This window comes from Corvus brachyrhynchos, unplaced genomic scaffold, assembly GCF_000691975.1.
Source record: "Corvus brachyrhynchos isolate BGI_N302 unplaced genomic scaffold, ASM69197v1 scaffold63, whole genome shotgun sequence".
In the NCBI taxonomy this organism is placed as follows: Eukaryota; Metazoa; Chordata; class Aves; order Passeriformes; family Corvidae; genus Corvus; species Corvus brachyrhynchos.
The window spans coordinates 550,510-568,650 of NW_008237227.1; the positions used below are offsets into that span (position 1 = coordinate 550,510).

At 49.4% G+C, this 18,141-nt stretch overlaps 1 protein-coding gene across 2 annotated transcripts; it reads left to right on the top strand.

Annotated features, from left to right (window-relative positions):
• The first annotated feature begins 766 nt into the window (after positions 1 to 766).
• CLDN18 (claudin 18) lies at positions 767 to 17,902 on the top strand. Of its 2 annotated transcripts, none has more exons than XM_008630020.2 (5): positions 767 to 986; positions 12,961 to 13,125; positions 14,629 to 14,734; positions 15,069 to 15,179; positions 16,007 to 17,902. In XM_008630020.2, exons 1-5 carry the CDS (start codon positions 767 to 769, stop codon positions 16,182 to 16,184), a joined length of 780 nt encoding a protein of 259 aa, XP_008628242.1. In that variant the 3' UTR covers positions 16,185 to 17,902. The 2 variants fall into 2 exon arrangements, with proteins under 2 accessions (XP_008628242.1, XP_008628241.1); XM_008630019.2 differs by lacking the exon at positions 767 to 986 and adding an exon at positions 8,778 to 9,118.
• The last annotated feature ends 239 nt before the right edge of the window (positions 17,903 to 18,141 follow it).

Genomic DNA, 18,141 nt, shown 5'->3' on the forward strand with positions numbered 1-18,141 from the left:
GTAGGGAAAAAGCACCAGGAATACAGAAGTTGTAAAAAGGTATAACAGGGGTATAAAAGAAAAGGCAAAAATCTTCATGGCATCAACCTCAGCTTAAATGTTTTGGTTGAGCCAGAGGGAGCCATGCTAACAAATCATGGAATCATTTAGGTTGGAAGAGCCCTCTAAGATCATCAAGCCCAACTGTTCCCTCAGCACTCCCAGGTCAATCACGTCCCCAAGTGCCACGTCTACACATCTGTTAAATCCCTCCAGACCTGGAGACTCCGCACTCCTCTGGGCCTCCTGCTCCAACACACGACAACCATTTCCTTGAAGGAATTTTTCCTAATATCCGATCTCCACTTGGCTCAAAAGCATCATCCTTGCCAGGAAAGGATCAGGCTCTCCATAATTTTTATGTTTCATCCGATTGAAGCCCCTCTGTGCTTGGTCTCCCAAAGTTCCCTGGCGTTTCTGTGGAAGCTCTCCAGAGGGACTCGCTGGTCTCGTCCGGCCGTGCCGGCTGCACCTCTGCCTGGAGGGAGAAGGTAAACAGAGAGCGAGGTGGAACAAATGGCTCTTGGTACCGAGCGAGGAAATTATCTCACCGAAACAGATAAAGGCCAGGGGAGGTTTGCGTGGTGCACCCAGAGCTCTCCTGGCTGCTGGCGTGACGTAGGCAGTGCCTCCAGCTAAAAGTCCCTGGTGCCCTGGCTGCCTGCCCCAGACCCGGCTTGCGGAGGCTTGTGTGCGCCCAGAACGTGGCTCCAGCGTGCCTGCCACCATGTCAGTGACAATCTGCCAGTCCATGGGCTTCGTGGTGTCCGCCCTGGGCATCGGAGGCATCATCGCGTCCACGTGCATGGACCAGTGGAGCACCCAGGACCTGTACAACAACCCGGTGACGGCCGTCTTCAACTACCAGGGCCTCTGGCGCACCTGTGTGCGGGAGAGCTCCGGCTTCACTGAATGCCGCGGTTACTTCACCATCCTGGGGCTGCCAGGTAGGGCCTGATGGCGCCAGGGAAGAGGTGGGAGGGCGAGTGACACAATCTCTGTGTGAGCAGTGGGGGATTTTCAGTGGGTAACCCAAATTTCAGCCAGAAAGGACCTCGGGTGCTCACCCTGTTTGAACAACTGGCCCCTTGGAGATACCTCAGGGCAAACCCCCTCCCATGGCCAAGCTGAGGTTCAGCAAAACTCATTACAACTAATTATGCATCGGATTCCTGAGGTATTGTCCAGGCTGCTCCATGGGGAGGTTTATCCCCTGTTCCGTGGGTGGCTCTGGTTCAGATCCCTGCCCCAGCTGTGTGGCTGTGTGTGGCTTCCCACCAGAATCCAGTAATAGTCTTGTCATTGGAGAAGATCCTTTCCTAAGAGGATATGTCACAGTTCAGCTCACTGTATTTCTATTCGGGCTAACACCACCAGGCTGGATTTCTCCCTAATTCTCCTTTGGTTCCAGTTTTTTCTGCCACGGGAATCATTCCTGCCCTGGTTGTGCCCAGAGTATCTCGGGGTGCAAACAATTAGGTTACAACAGGATTATCTGGGGTTTCTTCTAGCCTTAATACAGTGAGAAAAAAGGCACTTAGACTCTTATACCCATCTGGCCTCTGTGCTTTGATACAGCCAGAATGGAGGGAAGAAGCCAATTATATCAGGAAATCACTGCAGAACTTCTGCAAAATGGCATTTCCAAAACACACAGAAAGGGGCATTGTGCACAAAAATCGCTTCTCTCGAGAGAAGGCACAAATCAAACCAGTATAACCCAGCACGGCTGCGGCCTCAGATGTCATCTGGGGAGGTGTTTCCTCCCCTGAGCTGTGTTTTTGTGTTGCTCTTCTCTGGATCCTCATTCCCAACTGGTGGCTGGCTTTGGCCGTGCTGCAGCTTCCCCACGCAGGTGCCAGGGAGGTCCCTGAGCATCGTCCTCTTGCTGGAGCTGTGGCTTGGAATGTCCCTGCTTGGACTCTTGGGTACAGAGGCACCTTTTCCTAGAAGGACATGAGCCTGATCCTGCCTCGGCATGCAGCTGAAGGATGACATCCAAAGAAGGGTGTTTGTGCAGGGCTGGTATTCACACACTGCTCTTTCAGTCAGCAAAGCTGAGCACCTTCACCAAGGGAAAACTCAGGGAGAAAAGGGCAGGACAGGTTGGTAAAACTCACGGGGTTAATGGTTGGACTCAATCTTAGGGGTCTTTCCCAACCTTAGTGATTCTATAAAGAGATTAAAGTTGCCATGTGAGGAGTAAATTGGGGTGGAAAAAGCAAACCCTCCCCACAGAGATGCTTCCACAATACGCTGCAGTTCTTCCAGTTCTTGCAGTTCTTCCTCAGTTCCTCTGCTCAAAAAAAAATTAAAATGGCAAAAATTGTAACTCTACAGAAGGAGCATTTAACCTTTTCAAGTGTTCAGCTCTGGGAACTGTTCTAATCTTTGAAGAAATCAGAATACTTGAGATTTGGGGGTGTTTGTTCTTTCAAAATACCTTTGTCGCTGACCTCAGCCCTACAGAAAAAGGCAGAAAACTAGGGATGGTTTTTTTGCAATTCCAAAACCTCCAGACTGGTGTCTGTTGGGTAGGTTATTAATATTCTAAAATGGGAATGGTGAGGGGATGGATTTCCTGCATTAGCAGGATTTTCCTGCATTTAGAGGGGCTGCTGGAGATCGGTGTGTCCATGTCCCTGCCCACAGCAGGGGGTGGAACAAGATGGTCCTTAAAGTCCCTTCCAACCCAAACCATCCTAGGATTCTGTGTTCCCATGATTCCTCAGCTCCATCCCACAAGCTCTGTGGATCCCTCCCAGCCATGGAGCATCCTATCCTAAATATTGGGGTTTCTGATGAAACCCTCAGAGCGGAGTTTCCACTTGTGTTTGCCAGGTTGATTGCGGTCACCTACAAAAAGGGATGTAAAGGAGCCCAAGGAATAAAGGACAACCATAAAAAATAAAGATGGTGGGAGCCTGAACCCCCCAAAGTTGCCGTCCTCACTCTCAGCGGTGTCGGGGAGATGGTGTGGGCTCAGTGTGAGGGAATATGAATATTTATGTGCTTTGTCCCAAATGATCCTTTTCATGACCAGTGCTATCAGCACTGCCCTACAGAACGAGCTGGAATTTTTCCCTTTCTGTTTAATGAAGCGGGCTTGTTCTGTTGTAGTCACCCCCCTCCCTGCTCCCGTTTTTCCCTCCTGTTATCGATTGTCTGACACTTCCAGTCTCCGGAGAAGTCGGAGCAAAGCCTTGTGTCCCACTGTTGGGCTTTATGGATTGGCTCCATCTCCCGAATCCAGCTGCTCCTATGGGCAATTCTCCCCACCCACCACCAGCAAAGGTGGTACCCCAATCAGAGGGGGAGGGAAATGATGCTAAAAATCCTATTATTAATTTGTTCAGATATTATTTAAATGCATCATTCCCATGTTTATTTTAAGTGATCTCCATGAAACCCCCCTCACGAACTACACCAGAGTTAATGGTTTGTCAGCATTTCCATTATCAACCCCTATTTATTATCCTGACAATGGCAATTTATATTGGGAACAATAGTGCCAGAGCGAATAAAAATAATAGGCAAAGCAGCGAGGTGACCTGAGCACATCGAGGAAGTTTTGGGTTCCAAGGTTTTTTTTCACCTCAATCCCTCGCTCCCACAGCAAAGATTAAACTTGTTTTGCCCATCATCTATCTTCAATTTAGTTGGGAACTTTAATTTCAAATAGATTGAGGAAAAATCAAGATAATAGATAGGAATGAGGAATAACCCAGGCAGTTTATGGCTCTGGCTATAAACGGTTGCTCTCTGGTGAAATGTGGCACTGGAGGACTGAACATATTTGTTCTGATTTTGCTTCCTCCTGTTATTTTTGCTCCTTGCTTTGGCGTGAGATGGTCTGGAGGACACAGTTGGAAACTGAGCACACATAAGTGATAAATAGCAGAAGCTGAGCTGGGCAAGGCTGGTGGTTTCACCTTGTGTGGAGATCATGAGGTGCATTCTGCTCAAGGCAGAATTTTGCAGTTGCTCCCAACTTTGCTCAGCTACAATTGCACGGGCACTGATTTTCCTGGTGTCTGTGCTGGTGTCTTTTTCCCACACCTTTGCAGGGAGACATGTCCAGCAATTTTTCCAAGAACATTTCTCCCTCAGGTCCAAAGCCCTTTTGACCCCTTCAGAAGGGCTGAGACATCTCTTTGCTGTGGACCAAAGGTGTGGTGGCTTGAAACAGGAGAATATTCTTGCTTTTCCAATGGCAAACTTTGATAGTCTGAGAGCAGCCTGTTCAACTTCTCCAGCTGATAAAAACGCCCATGTTCTTAGAGTGCTCAGAGGGAAAAGAGGTCACATGAATGCAACCACAACTGCCCAGATTCTCCATAAATTTCAGTTTGGCCGGTGCAGGGTAGCAGCAGTGCGTAGATGTTTCCCAAGGAGAATTCATGTCTAGGAAGCATCAACATTGGCTTCTCTGGATTTTTCCTTTCTATATCGATGCTCTGACAAGGTTTTCTTTCATTTTATACAACCCACAACAATTTTGTGGCATAACCATAGCAAATAACCTGATTTTGGATACAGGGCAGCCGCTGGCCAAGCTCCCTGGAACTGTTCTATGCCTGAAGTTTGTAAGGATGGGAAGTGCTAATTGCCATGTCATGACCCTCTACCAGTGGTGGCCATGGCAAAGCCTCTTTCAAGGTCTGTTTGCTGCTTGAAATCCTTTCACCCAGCCAGGTCAGCTCCAAATTTTGAAACATCTGCAGGTAACAGCTGTAACCTGCTTAAAGTCTTTTGAGGTCAAGTTTTGGGTGCAGAAGGATTTAGGTGGCCCAGGTGGGCTGGAGACTTGATGTATCCTACCAGGACATGTGTGAGGCTCCGATGGATTTGCACTCACATCTAGAGCTGAGAGAGGTGTGGGGATGGGGAAAGGGCCAAAGGAGACCTTTAGAGAGTTCTCAGGACCCCCAGTGACACTCAGGGTGGGAGCAGGTGGCAGGGAGCTGGGTGGGTGTGTCACATTTATTGTTTTGTGCCTTTACACCATGAAAGGATGACAGACAAGAAAAGAAAATCCTAAGGGATCTGGGATGAGGGCCAGAAGAGGAGCAAGGCTGTGGAGATGTGGGGCTGGGCTACAGCTCATGGATATGTAGGCAAGGACAGCCTCATGCTCTGCTGAGGGACCTCAGAGCACCCCCTGGACCACCCAGTAGTGTGGATCTGAGCTGGGATGGGGTCCTTCCACGACCCACTTCCCTCACTGAATTCCAGAAAGGCCATTGAGCCCTTCTCATTGCAGGCCACACACTCCTGGAGCCTGAGGTGGTCCTGACTATGGAGGGGCAGGAAGAGAAGGGTGGGTTTGCTTAGTCTGGGCCTGAGCAGGCTGGGCTGGTGTGAGCAGCTGGCAGGGTGTGAGCTGTGTTTGCAAATTTGAGAGCAAACATGAGCTGGAGGTGATTTTTGTGGGAGAGGCGGCGATAACATTCAGGAGCTGCCTGGGCCCAGGGACCGGTTTTGAGATAACACAGAGTCAATGCCTGGAGAGATAAAGCAACTATGAGCTGGAATAAAGAGGCACAGGGGAGTGGTCACAAAGCCCCCTTCTTTTCCTCGTTTGGATAAACCACCGGAGTTATCCCAATCCTCAGTGGGAGCCGTGTTCTCTGCTCCTTGGTGAGCTGCAGCCTCGTCATTCCCCCTCCTCAGACACAGCTCAGCATTTCCATGTGGATTGGGAAAGCCTCTGGCCAAGCATTCAACCACTGGAGACAAACGACGGGTTGCTTGGAGAGAGATTCCCATCCTTCAACCAACCCTGGCTGTGGTCATCTCCATGGGGTGGCTGGAGATGAGCATCAGGTTGTGGTGAAGATGCTCAGACTCGCTCCACAGCTTTCCTCTCACCCAGCCCCTTCTTGGGTTGTGCTCTGAGCCAACAGTTCAGATGAAACTCCCTGGGGATCTTCTGTTATCTGAGAAAATGGGATGAATGTATTTTTCCCTATCACGGGCAGCTCAGAAACAACCATTAAAAATAATCTTAAAATCTGAATATTTGAGAAAGGCCAAGGAAATATGCTGGGGAAGGGCTGGGAAGGAAACAAGTTTGGGTTTTGTCTCCAGAACTCTGCTTCAAGCATCCACTGAGGAAGGTGTGGGAGCTCTGAATTCCCAGAAATGGCAATGGCATGGCAGGAGGACACCTCAGCCAATACTTTTAGGGCTGAGCAAACAGATCCCCCCAAACCACAATAATTCTTCAAAGATGACAACGTGTGGAGTGCTGAGCATGGCTGGGTGTTTAACTCTTAAGTGAGGATTGCAGCATGACCATCAGCACCAAAATTCCTTCCTCGGCTCCATTTTTGGGGACAGCATACGAGGCTTCAGTGGGGAATGTCCAACCCTGTGTTGGTTTACCTTCTTTAGAGACATGGTTCCACCTGGCCCTGCAGATCAAAGCCAGACTGGTTCTCCTGGACTTTCCTGCCCACCTGGAGAGTTTGATGATTTTTTTTGACTGCTCCACCATTGCTCTGGGGTTTTGATATCCCTGAGTAAGAGCTGTGATGAGAAACAGTGTCTCCATCCATGGGAGAAAATTCCACTCCCAAGGAAAGGTTAGTGAGGTGATGGACTGGGCAGGGGCACATCCAGGAATGGCCCTCTTTCCAACAGGTGTCTCGGGGGGATAAGCAGAGCTTGGGGGGTGAAATACTGGAGAAAGAGAAGAAAAGGTCCCTGCTGGTTTGAAGAGCAGCTCTTGCTGCACGTGGCTGGAACCAGCGGCCAGGTTGGAGGAAGGAGTGGTGTGTCCTCTCCCACCAAAGCAAACGTGGATATAGGGATGGAAGGGCCACCAACACTGGTGTTCCTGCAGCAACCCAGATGTCCAACTGAGCAGAAAAAACCAATCATTTAAAAGGTGGCAGAGGTGCTTGGGGAAAAAAAAAAAGCTGGAAAAAACATGTTCACCCCTTTAATTCTCCCCCTTTCCTTCCTTTTTCCTCCCCAGGGGTTATTTTGAGCTATGACCAGTACAGACTGGTTCATTTCACTGGTGCACACACTTGGGAATTTGCACACTTGGGAAAAGGGGTTATGTCTCAAAGGAATAGCGCTCCCTCTGACACATTCTGAAGAGGTTCAGCCCAGAAAAAGGGACATGGGCTCTTACCACTGGATGGCCAGAAACAAGAAGGCATGTCCTGGGGCGTGGGAAGGACAGGAGTCATCCTGGAGAGCTGCTGAAGAGCATCAGGGCTTGGATGCAACTGGATTTTCTAGTCTGGGACACAATTCTGGCTGTGGGACCACAAGGGATGAGAACTGGCCACATTCTAGGACTTTTTGTCCTGTTTTCCAGGTCCTCCTCATCCCTAGTTGTTGTCTCAGCTTCTAGGTCCTCTCCAACCCTGATCTATCACAAATCCTTATCCAAAATAAGGAATTTTAGTCAGCATTCCCTGTCCCTCACAGAGGATGAGCAGCTCTACTGGTTCTTGAGGGTTCCCTTCTACGTTTTTTTTTTCACTTTATTATTTTTGCTGGCAAATTTAAGCAGGTCAGAACTGACCCTTCCTCTGATGTAAACTTGCCAAAGTGAGTGAAAATGATGACATTTGAACAAAACTGATGGAAGCAAAGACATTTTGTGCCTGACTCAAGAGGACTGTGATTGCCAAGAGACATGGAATTGTGCTCTGGCTGCTCCAGCACAGCCCCACAAGCCAAGGCATGTCCTGGGTTGCTGTTCTCCAGAAGGCAGGAGCAATATCCTGGGTGTAATAACCCCGTTGTAGCTCCTCCATGGACACAAATCAGCCTCTCCTCTCTTCCTGGTGGCTTTCACATGGCTTCACATCCAGGTGCTGGTGTGGATGGTGCCTGTGGCATGGACAGGTTAAAGTGGGAACATGTTTCTAGGTCAGGGCTGAAGTAAATCAGTTGGAGAGGGATACTGGATGAGAATGGATGAGTGTAAAATCCAGAAGGTCCTTGTACCTCACTGACTCCACTGGCAGAGCGGCACAGTGGATTTATATTGCCCCCACCAGCACCTCTCCACTGTGAGAATGAATTTCCCATTTTTTACATCCCCCATCCCTTTCCCAGGACCATCCCTCCAGTCAATATGGACAAGCACCCCCACAAAGGCCATTTCCTGGTGGTCCCTGCGCTCTCCTCCCTCCCACACGGGTGTCAGTGTGTCCTCGTGACGGCAGTGGGGATGTGGGCAAGTGGAGAACAGCACTGGAGGAGCTTTGCTGGATCAGTTTGGGGCTCTTGGCTTGCTGCCCTGGGTTGTACCATGGTGAGCATCCAGTGGAAGCTCAATGATGCCTGAGGGCACTGCAAGGAGCGGCCACGTCCCTGGGCTGGGCTGGTGGCCTCACATCCTCTGACAGGGTCCTGTCTCTCATTGTGCCTCTTGTGCGGACACCTCCACGGGGGACAGATTGTCTGGTGGCATAAGCAGAGCGATGGGGAGGTGGTGGCCAGGGCCACGTGCTGGATTCCCCTGGCGACATGGTCTGTGCCCCGTGCCAAGCAGGCAGGAGAGGCCCAAAGGGCAGCAAAGGGTTTCAGGGGGCTGGCCAAGCCCCAAGTGGGTTGCCCAACACTCGGCAGAGCGTGGCTGCTTAAACATGGAAGGACAAGCACTTCTAAAGGACAAAAGCTCCTATCTCCAGCCCTGCCGGCACAAACCTCCCCCGCAGCGAGAGTGAAACTGGTCTATCTTGCAAAAACACTTTGAGCAAACAGCGCTCAATGGAAAGCATCTGATAAGAGCAGCTGCACTTGTGGTGGCTCAGGCAAGAGGACTCCGGTGCTCCATTAGGGCTGCGGCTCCCTCGGGGCCGTGTCACCTCTGCTCTCCAGGGACACACCATGTCCACCACGCTCTGCCAGGTGATGGGGTTCCTCGTGTCATCGCTGGGCATTGCGGGGAGCATCATGGCCACGGCCATGGACACGTGGAGCACGCAGGATCTGTATGACAACCCGGTCACGGCTGTGTTCCAGTACCAGGGGCTGTGGAGGAGCTGCGTGCGGCAGAGCTCCGGCTTCACGGAGTGTCGGCCGTATTTCACCATCCTTGGGCTGCCAGGTAGGGGCAAAAATGCACCAGGGGCTCTCCTGGGTGACCTGCAGAGTTTTCATCTGAAAGGAGGAGCAGGTATCTTAAGGCACTTTGTGAAGAATAACATTTCCAGTGTATGAGCATAAAAATAGGAGCGTATTCGTTGCCAAAATTATTTTTGTGGGGGGGGTTATTGGTGGGGGTTACAACCTGGAGCATGTGTGGGGGATCTCTGGGTGAGCACCAAGGGTTCAGCACCACTGCTGGCATAAATCAGCACAGTTCCACTGAGGTGAGGAGAGCCAGGGTGTTTAACCCCCCTTGGAATGGAAACACAAGAAAGAAGGCTGTATGCAATTGTGCAGTGTTACAGGATGATGGAAAGAATGGAAATGTACTGTTTTTCCAAAGAGAGAACTGGAACTGGAGAAATATGACTGTGAGAGGCGTGGGTAGGAAGGGTGAGAAGGGGAAAGGTGTGTTCAGTCACTCCCCATCACCTGCGCAGACTTAGTGCCTACAGAAGCGGAGTGCAGAGGGGTATTGCTGTCCCGTTTGCTCGCTAATTTTCCCAAAAGAGCTGTTGTTCCCACCCCACTGCATGTGAGGGTGTTCCAGTGCTTCCAGCGCAGCAGTAAATTTGGCCCTGGGAGCGTTTCTCACTTCTGGTGCACGATCACAGAAAGGTCCAAGCAAGCACTGCTGTGCACAGGCCTTTTGCAGCTGGTGATCCGAGCGTGATGTGGGTTCCAGCCCTGTGCTCTCAGGGATGCCATCCTCAGGGATGCCCTCAAGCTTTGCTGAGGACCTGTGACTCTCCAAGGGGTGCCATGGAATAAATGTGTCTCTGTGTACCCAGCTTCAGGATCACCAGGTGGATCCTTTCCCATTTGGAAGAGCAAATCTGGGATTTAGAGTCACTTCTCCCATGGGAATATTTATTTTAAAGACTAAAGATTAGATTTATCCTACTATCTCTACAAAATGTTGACCACTGTGTCTCCTCATCATGCTGTGTGCAGGTGATAGTGTTTTAAATGAGCCATGAGGAAATGGGAACCATCATTTTGATGTCAATTTATCCCAATCAAGGTTTTACTTCCTCAGTTATTATTAAGTAATATGGCAATAAAGAAATGTGCAAAGCAGTCACAGACAATTTCTGTCAGAGTTATCTTTATGAATCCATTTAATTGATTAATTCCCTCAAACATATAGAAAAAATGTCCCTGCTGAAATTTACTTAATGTCCCTAAAATTTCTTTATCCCATCAATCATTACTGGCCATAAAGTCAGATTTCACCTTTTTATTGTGTATTAGCAACAGAAATGCAGGTGATGGTCATTTAAATGACTTGAAGTTGCTTTACCTCACTCACCTCTCAGCACTCACACTGGGGACAAAGACAGCTATCCAGTTTCCCTTACCTCTGGAAAACAGGGATGCTGGCTGTGGTTTCACACCACTGGCATTTATTTTGGTGGAGAAGCTATTTCTGTTGGTGCTTTTGCTATTCCCTTGTTATGGAACACCAGCCCTTGAAGGGAAGCCAAGTTATCTTCCCTCGTGCAAAAGGTGTGTGCCAAAGGCAGGTTTGTAACTCCAGGGCTGTTTGCTTCCTGATACCGTTTTTCCTCAGTCTTCCCCCTTGTTTGTCTAAGCCCTTCCACTCCTTCCTCCAAGCAGAGGTCATTCACCTTCAGAAAGCAGCTCTTTTCAGAGGCCTTTCAATGGATGCCAAAATTCCCTTGAAACAGCAGTGCTGCCTTTCCAAACAGCTCCCACGTCAAGTCCTGTGAGCCAGGTGGAGAGGTCTTCGTGCCACAGCAGGCCTGGGAGGACTTCCTTCTCCGTTCCATCCCTTAGTGGAGATGGTGCATAACTCAGTCTCATGGAGGCAGGAACGGCCTGCCGATGATTATCTGGCATTTTTTCTGTCACGTCCTGCTGTGTTCATCTTCCTCCCCTTTCCAACGGCTCCTTTCAATGGAGATTCACTTGGCTGTTTGGCTTGGTCTGACTGTTGTGTCCTTCCATGAGCACCCAAGGCACTGGAACACCTCTCCTGGGAGCCAACAAACTCTCTGTGGGATCTTTGTCTGGGGTCACTGCTCGGTGGGTTGAAAACATGCTAGTGGTGACACCCAGGAATGTGCAGGAAACGCTGAGGAATGAAGTACTGTCTTGGGGACAAGGAGATTCCATCACAATCCATAGTCTTGGACTATCAGCCTCTCCTGCCTGCCCGGAAACAAAAGCATTTGCAAAGAAACTTTGGTGGTTGCAAAGACAAAGGAGGATTGAGATTTCCTCCTCTTTCCGCTTCCCATCAGGTGCTTCGGAACAACCTCTGAGGGCTGATAAGGCATATCCGCCATTCCCTGATGGAGCATAACTAATGAGCTCCTACCTGGGGGCTGATGAATGGGAGGTTGAAAACCCCCAGCTCATTAGCGCTCCTTATCAGCTGATAAGGGCAAATTGAGTCATAAGAGCTCAGGCGGTGGGACTGCCGGGCGGCAGAAGGTGGTGTATTCCCAGCCTGTGCAATGGCAGCCCGCCCGCTTCCTTGTGCGTCGCGGTGCCAGTGAGGTTCTGCTTGGCTTCCCGACACCCCACAGGCCAGGAGAGCCACCCAGGCACCCAGCACCCTCCTGGGAAGGGTTTACAAACCCTCCTCCCAACCAGTGCAAGGCCAGCAGGGGCTCTGTGCTCTCCTGCACCCTTGAGCACCATGGCCACCCAGAAAAGGGGTGACAGACAGGGCAGAGAAGTCCCTGGGGCTGTGGAATGCGGTTTCCACCCGTTTCACTCCATCGCGAGCCCACTTTCTCTTCCCTGAAGAGAGGCAATCATACGAGGGGAGCACCAAAGCCAGACCCAGGGCTGTGGGAGTGGCAGCAGGGTGAGGAGAGGCTGCAAAGTGTCCCAGCCAAACCCAACAGCCCTTGAAATACCTCCCAGCACCCGCTCCAGGGCTCTGCCGCCTTCCTGTCTCTGCCAGGGTCTCGTGCACAGGTGGGGAGGGGAAGAGCCTGGAGAAAGATGGGATATGTGCCACCTATTAGAGAATCACCTTGGTATTCAAGTACTATTTTCCCCACCACTTCTCCAGTTTTAAAGGTGCAGGTTTCTCTTTACTTTTCCTTCTACTTTTCTACTCCAGCCAAGAGGAGTCTGGAGGGCTTTTGCCTCCTTCAGGCCTCAGTTCCCATGGGCATGACGCACCAGCATTCCCAGCTCATGACATGCTGCTGAACAAATTCAGGATGAGAGTATTTGGATGTTTTTCTCATGAACATGGACAGATCTATCCAGGACTGATGTTCCAAATGACCCTGGGAAGGATATGGTGAGGGAGATGATTACCAGAGCTTTGATGCTCTCTCCTGCTCTCCGTGTAATGTTTCTCAAGGTGATTTTTGCTCTTTTCCATGTGCTTTCCTGGGAAGCAGGAACATACAGAACTGCATTTTTGAGTGGAAATATCCCAGATAGCTGGGTGAAACTGTCTGCCCATTGCTGACTGGGGAGGAAAGAAGAGCCCTTTCTCAACCACTGTGGTTCTGGAACAATCCGTGCGTATCCCAGCTCCTCACTAACTCTTCTCCATGAATTTCACGACTGGTGCTAATGAACATTTTGAAAAAAATGCTGCCTAAACCACCAAACTCTTTGGGAAGTTAAGTCAAACAGCCGCACTTCCAGAGGTGTCCCCGATAATACAGAGTAGAGCCAGTTCCCATTTTCCAAGGGTTTCTTCTTTAATATTTCTATTTTCAGACAGAGGCAATCTTTGAAAGTCCCCCAGACTCTGATAAATCCTATTTCAGCCACTCAGCGAGCCTCTTGCTGTTTGTTTTGCAGCGATGTTCCAGGCTGTGAGGGCCCTCATGATCGTGGGGATCGTCCTGGGAATCCTTGGCCTCTTTGTGTGCATTTTTGCCCTGAAATGCATCCGGATTGGGAGCATGGAGGATACTGCCAAAGCCAACATGACCCTGACCTCTGGCATCATGTTCATCGTTGCTGGTAAGTGGGAACTGTCGTGTCTTCCACGTAGTAGGGTTTGCATTTCCCTGGAATCAAGGACTGGGCAAGTCTCGGTGCATTTCTGAAGTTATTGGCATTGTCCTCCAGCCTGATCTCTTGGGATCAAGTGGTTTTTACCTCTGATTAGGGAACAAAAAAAATCTCTGGAAACCAGAAGTTTGTTTGGGCAAAACATGGAAGGCTGAAAACAGATCCCACGGATGGAAAAGGAAATATATCTCTTGTTTTATATATGTTGTTGTTGTGTATTATCATAGCCTTTATTTATACAGAATATTTTTTACCAGTTTCAGGCTTTATCCATAATAATTTTAGGAAGATTCCCAGGGTTGTAAGTTTTAAATACCGGGCTACAAGGCTGCAGAATGCCCAGCTCCCTCCAAACTGCAAATGCTTAATACATCACTTTGTTGTAATGTTTTCCTACATTATTTTGGAGATAAGAATCAAATGAAATCTATATCCTAACAAAGGGAAGGAGAACGTCCCTATTTAAAACCCGTCAAATCTCACCGCTTAACTTTTGTTGGGCTATGAGACACTCAACACAACTTCAATAAGTACAAGCTGCAAAGAGGAAACCACCTTCTGCCACACAGCGTTAATTTCGTATTTCACATCTATCATTTTAGAATCATGGAATCATGGAATGGGTTGGGTTGGAAGGACCTTAAAAGTCATCCAGTTCCACCTCATGCCATGGGCAGGGACACCTTCCACTGGACCAGGGCTATAAGCCCCATCCAACCTGGCCTTGGATTCTGTGGAAGGAAAAACAAAACAAAAGTGTCATGTGAGGGCTTTTTGCCAAAAGTTCTGGACTTCAGCTCTTCTGGACATCCCAGCTCCTATTTATCCTTGGTCTTTAAGGTCCCTTCCAACCCAAACCTGTGATTCCATGTTCAAGTGTTCTGTGAATTCCTCTGCCGAGGAAAACCAAAGGTTGGTGTTGGTGCCAGGGTTGTCAGGGACGGCCATCCCAGACATCCCCTGTTTGGATGAATGGAAGAACTTCCCACCTCCTGGGGCTGGCCTTCCGCATCTGGTGATGGACAGGCTGTGAACCGGAGACATCTCCTCTTTCACGTGACAGAGTGTGTTCTCCCATTAAAAAAATACTGGCAGGGAATCTTTTGTTCATGTTTCTCACTGTAAAACAAACGTTTAAAATGAACTACTGGGTATTTTGTACAATGATCTGTCTGTTAAACTCATTCGTGTGACAGAACACACCAGGAGAAAGGTTCCTGTATGCTGGTCTGGCTTGGGATTTTATTGTGTGACATTGATTCCTGATGTTGGATTGTAAATGCAAGGAAAACCTATAAGAAAGGTGTAACACATTGTGGGTGCCCCTTTGTGCTGAAGGCCACACACAGCAGTGTCTCACCCAACTTTCCAGAGCTGTGAGGTGTTTCCCTGAGGCTCCAGGTGACTTCTTGCACTTTGTGCCACTCGATCTGTCCTTCTGTCCCATCTCAGGCCTGTGTGCCATCACTGGAGTGTCCGTGTTTGCCAACATGCTGGTCACAAACTTCTGGATGTCCACCACTAACATGTTCCAGGGAATGCAGAACGTCCAGAACAGGTGGGTGCTCAGCTGGCTCTGGGTGCTCCATGGTGGAAATCTCCCTCAGGGCTGAAGGATTGGCAAACTCTGGGAGTATACTGGGATGGTTGCAGGACTTGGAAGATTATTCTTGGCAGAAAGACCCTCTTGTCTGGGCTGGAGATAAGCAAATAGGCTGGGATGTCTCTGTCCTTGAAGCTCAAGAATGAGCTTGGGAGGCCTTTGGGGTTCAGACCACAGGGGGACTTCTGGGTGCAGCTGTAGGGCCAGAGGGGGGATGCTAATGTTCAGTGTGTCTCGGCAGCAGCAGACAGGAGCTGTCACACCCTAACCAGCCGTGCCTGTTTTGCAGGTACACCTTTGGCTCAGCCCTCTTTGTTGGATGGGTGGCAGGGGGCCTGGCCCTCGTGGGAGGCATCATGATGTGCCTTGCTTGCAAAGGGCTCATCCCAGAAGAATCCCGGTAAGCTGAGCTGGGGTAGCTGTGAGAAGGCATTGCAGAAAACCTGGGCTGTCCACATGTCCCACAGCTGGCCCAGGATGTGTGGATGTGTAACACCCCCGTCATGACAGTTCTCATGATGATGTTCCCATCATCATGAGTCCTTCAGGTTGGAAAAGACCTTTAAGATCAGAGTCCAGCCATTGATTCAGCACTGCCAAGGCCACCACTACATGAAGTCCATGATTACTGAGTTGCCCTCTGTGGGTCCAAAGTGAGCATTTCCCCTCCCTCACCCTGTGACTCACACACGAATGGAGAGGGCATGAGAACTGACCTCAAAATGTGACATTTGCACTGTGCTGGTGGATTCAGGCCCATGAATTGCACAGCAGATCATTAGCAGGGGTAGATTGCATCAGCTGAGGTAGATGGAATAATAGAATTCCAGAGCTCTTTGGGTTGGGAGGGACCTTAAAAACCATCTCATTCCACCCCTGCCACGTGCAGGGACACCTTCCATAGACCGGGTAGCTCCAAGCCTTGTCCGGCCTGGCCTGGAACACTTCCAGGGATGGTGTAACATCCCTAGGAACTTGTACCCTGACACAGCTGGTTATTGCAGTTGAGTCCATCACTCCACAAAGGATTTATTCAAGTGAAAAAAAGTATAAGTTTACGAAAGAACGGGACTTGCAGCCTGTCCATGGATGGTGGGCTGAGCTCTCTGAGTGCCTCCAGGTGATGACACAGCACGAAGTTCCCTCAAACCCACCATGAGCACAGGGCACCACATTGGGCAGTCACAGCCCTTCCAGAGGCTGATGTTCCTCTTGTGTCTCTTCCAGCTACAAAGCCGTGTCCTACAACGCCTCTGGCCGGAACATCTCCTACAGGACGGGGCCCTACAAGGTTGGCTCTGGGTATGAAGCTGACCCGAAGACCAGAAAGGGCGCAGGATATGAAGAAACTCCTCGAAGTGAGGATGGGAGACGCTCGTACCCTTCGAAATACGACTACGTCTAGCAGACCTTCTGGCCTTGAGTTGTGCTAGCAGATACTTTTAACTTCACAAGCAAAAAGTGCAGCAAGCCAAGCAGTCTGTAAATAGGATTGTGTTTTCTAGCAGGTTTTCTCTACTCTGAGGTTGCATCTTTGTTGTGAACATCAGTTTTACTCGACTGCCCGTTAGTATTAACAGCACCAGCAGGTCTGTGACCAAAGTATCGCCTTGTGGTGCTCTCAGAGTAGAACATTTTGCTCCTATTTTCTGTATAAACTGATATCCAGGAGCAGTGCCTTGTGCCCTTTCCTAATTGCTCAAATGGTGAAAACTCCCCTTTGATAATCACTGTGTATTTGAAGTTAATTCAGTTGTGTCCCCTTGGCTGTGCCCAAAGCAAGCAGAGCCTGTGGTCAGGGCATTGTCCTCCCTGCTGACTTCTCTACCCAGTCCCACCTTTGCTTTGCTGGTTGTACTCCAACGCTGATCTGCTCTGATATTTAATCTGATTTCTGTTACTTAGACATTTGCTGGAGCCTGTGATAGCAAAGTGTATTTATTTCTTCGGATCTCTCCAGGGAATGTGCATAATCCATTGTTATTCCTGTCCTAATAGCTGCCAACCTCCGTGTGCCACCGGTGTTCCCGCAGATGTCATCTTTAATGGAGCCAGGAGAATTTCTCGTTTAGAATTAATTAGAGTTACCTTTGGAGCAGGAATCCCAGGGAGAATTAGATGTGTAACTCCACACTGACATCAGGACTTCCCTGGGGTAATTCTCCCATCACTCCCAGTGATGGGAAGATTAACTCCATTGTGGGATGTTGCCTCCTGCAGCCAATCCATCAGAGAGGAAGTTTATTTGAAGAGGGGAGAGATGTCAGAACTTTTGTGGGAAGAGAGAGCTGTGAGCTCTTAGCAGGTCCTCCCACCTGGCTCCAGAGCACATCCTAAAAAAGCTCGAGGCAATGCCTATGAATAGAAAAAAAGGGATAAATCAGAGATAAAAAAGGGGTCCAGACCCTCCAAAATAACCATTTTAACGGCATCTGCAGTGGGCTTGAGCACCACTCCTCAGGATTACAAGTTCTCTGCAGGAGTTCAATTCAGGCAAAATTGTTTTGGTGAAATGCTGGTGTTCCCTGAGTGTTTGATACCCTGGAGGGATCCGAATCTACAGCTGAACATTTCTGCAGAGTTGGCCCTTCAGAAGGTCAAGTTACCACCAGCCCAGCTGGCATCTCTGGTGGCTCCTAGGATTAGAGGGGGCAGGCTGTGCTCCCAGTGAGCACAAACTGCATCCCCCACCTCCCCATGCCCATCACCGCTCCACAGCCCTCAGCTTTCCATAACGTCCAGCTCTCCATAACCACCACATGGAGCCAAATCCCCAGCACCAAAGGCCCAGGAGATCCTGGGGAAGGTCAGCAAGAGGACGAGGGAACACCTGGCAGGTGGCTGGAGGAAACAGCCACCATGCAGAGGGGTGGGAAGATCTTGCAGCCAACAGCAGCTCGGGCTGGATGTTGGCCACCTGGGAGAAATCCCTGCAGGATGTCAGTGCTGACCCTCCCTTTTGTTCAGGCAAAGGACTCGCTTTAAGGACTTGTTTTTAAAGGAGAAGAATTTATTTTGCAGAGGTAGATCCTGTTCTATTTTAAAAAGGTAGTTACTCTTTTCCATGGTTTGTATCTCTCAGTATAAACTTAGATTTTCTGCCTTTTTTTTGCCTGCTGGATTTTTTTTTTTTTGCTTGTTTGTTTTGTTGGTTGTTGTTTTCTTTTTTTTACATGAATATTAAAAAAAGAGAAAGTCTTAAAACCAGAATCACAGTTTCCAGTTGTTGTCTTTTTGAAAAAATCAACAGCTCCAACCTTCCTGCTCAGCCAAAGTCCCCCCAGCTTGTGTTCTGCATGTTCTTGGAAGGAGTATGGACACAGCTGGGACATTGAGGGAAAAAAGAAAAGATTTGGGTGTTT

What these genes read in the sequence shown, in the direction of transcription:
- CLDN18 (XM_008630020.2), top strand. Translation starts at nt 767, where the DNA reads ATGTCAGTGACAATCTGCCAGTCCATGGGCTTCGTGGTGTCCGCCCTG. An exon ending in CACCATCCTGGGGCTGCCAG is followed by an intron (nt 987 to 12,960) that starts GTAGGGCCTGAT and finishes TTTGTTTTGCAG; the next exon opens with CGATGTTCCAGGCTGTGAGG. An exon ending in CATCATGTTCATCGTTGCTG is followed by an intron (nt 13,126 to 14,628) that starts GTAAGTGGGAAC and finishes GTCCCATCTCAG; the next exon opens with GCCTGTGTGCCATCACTGGA.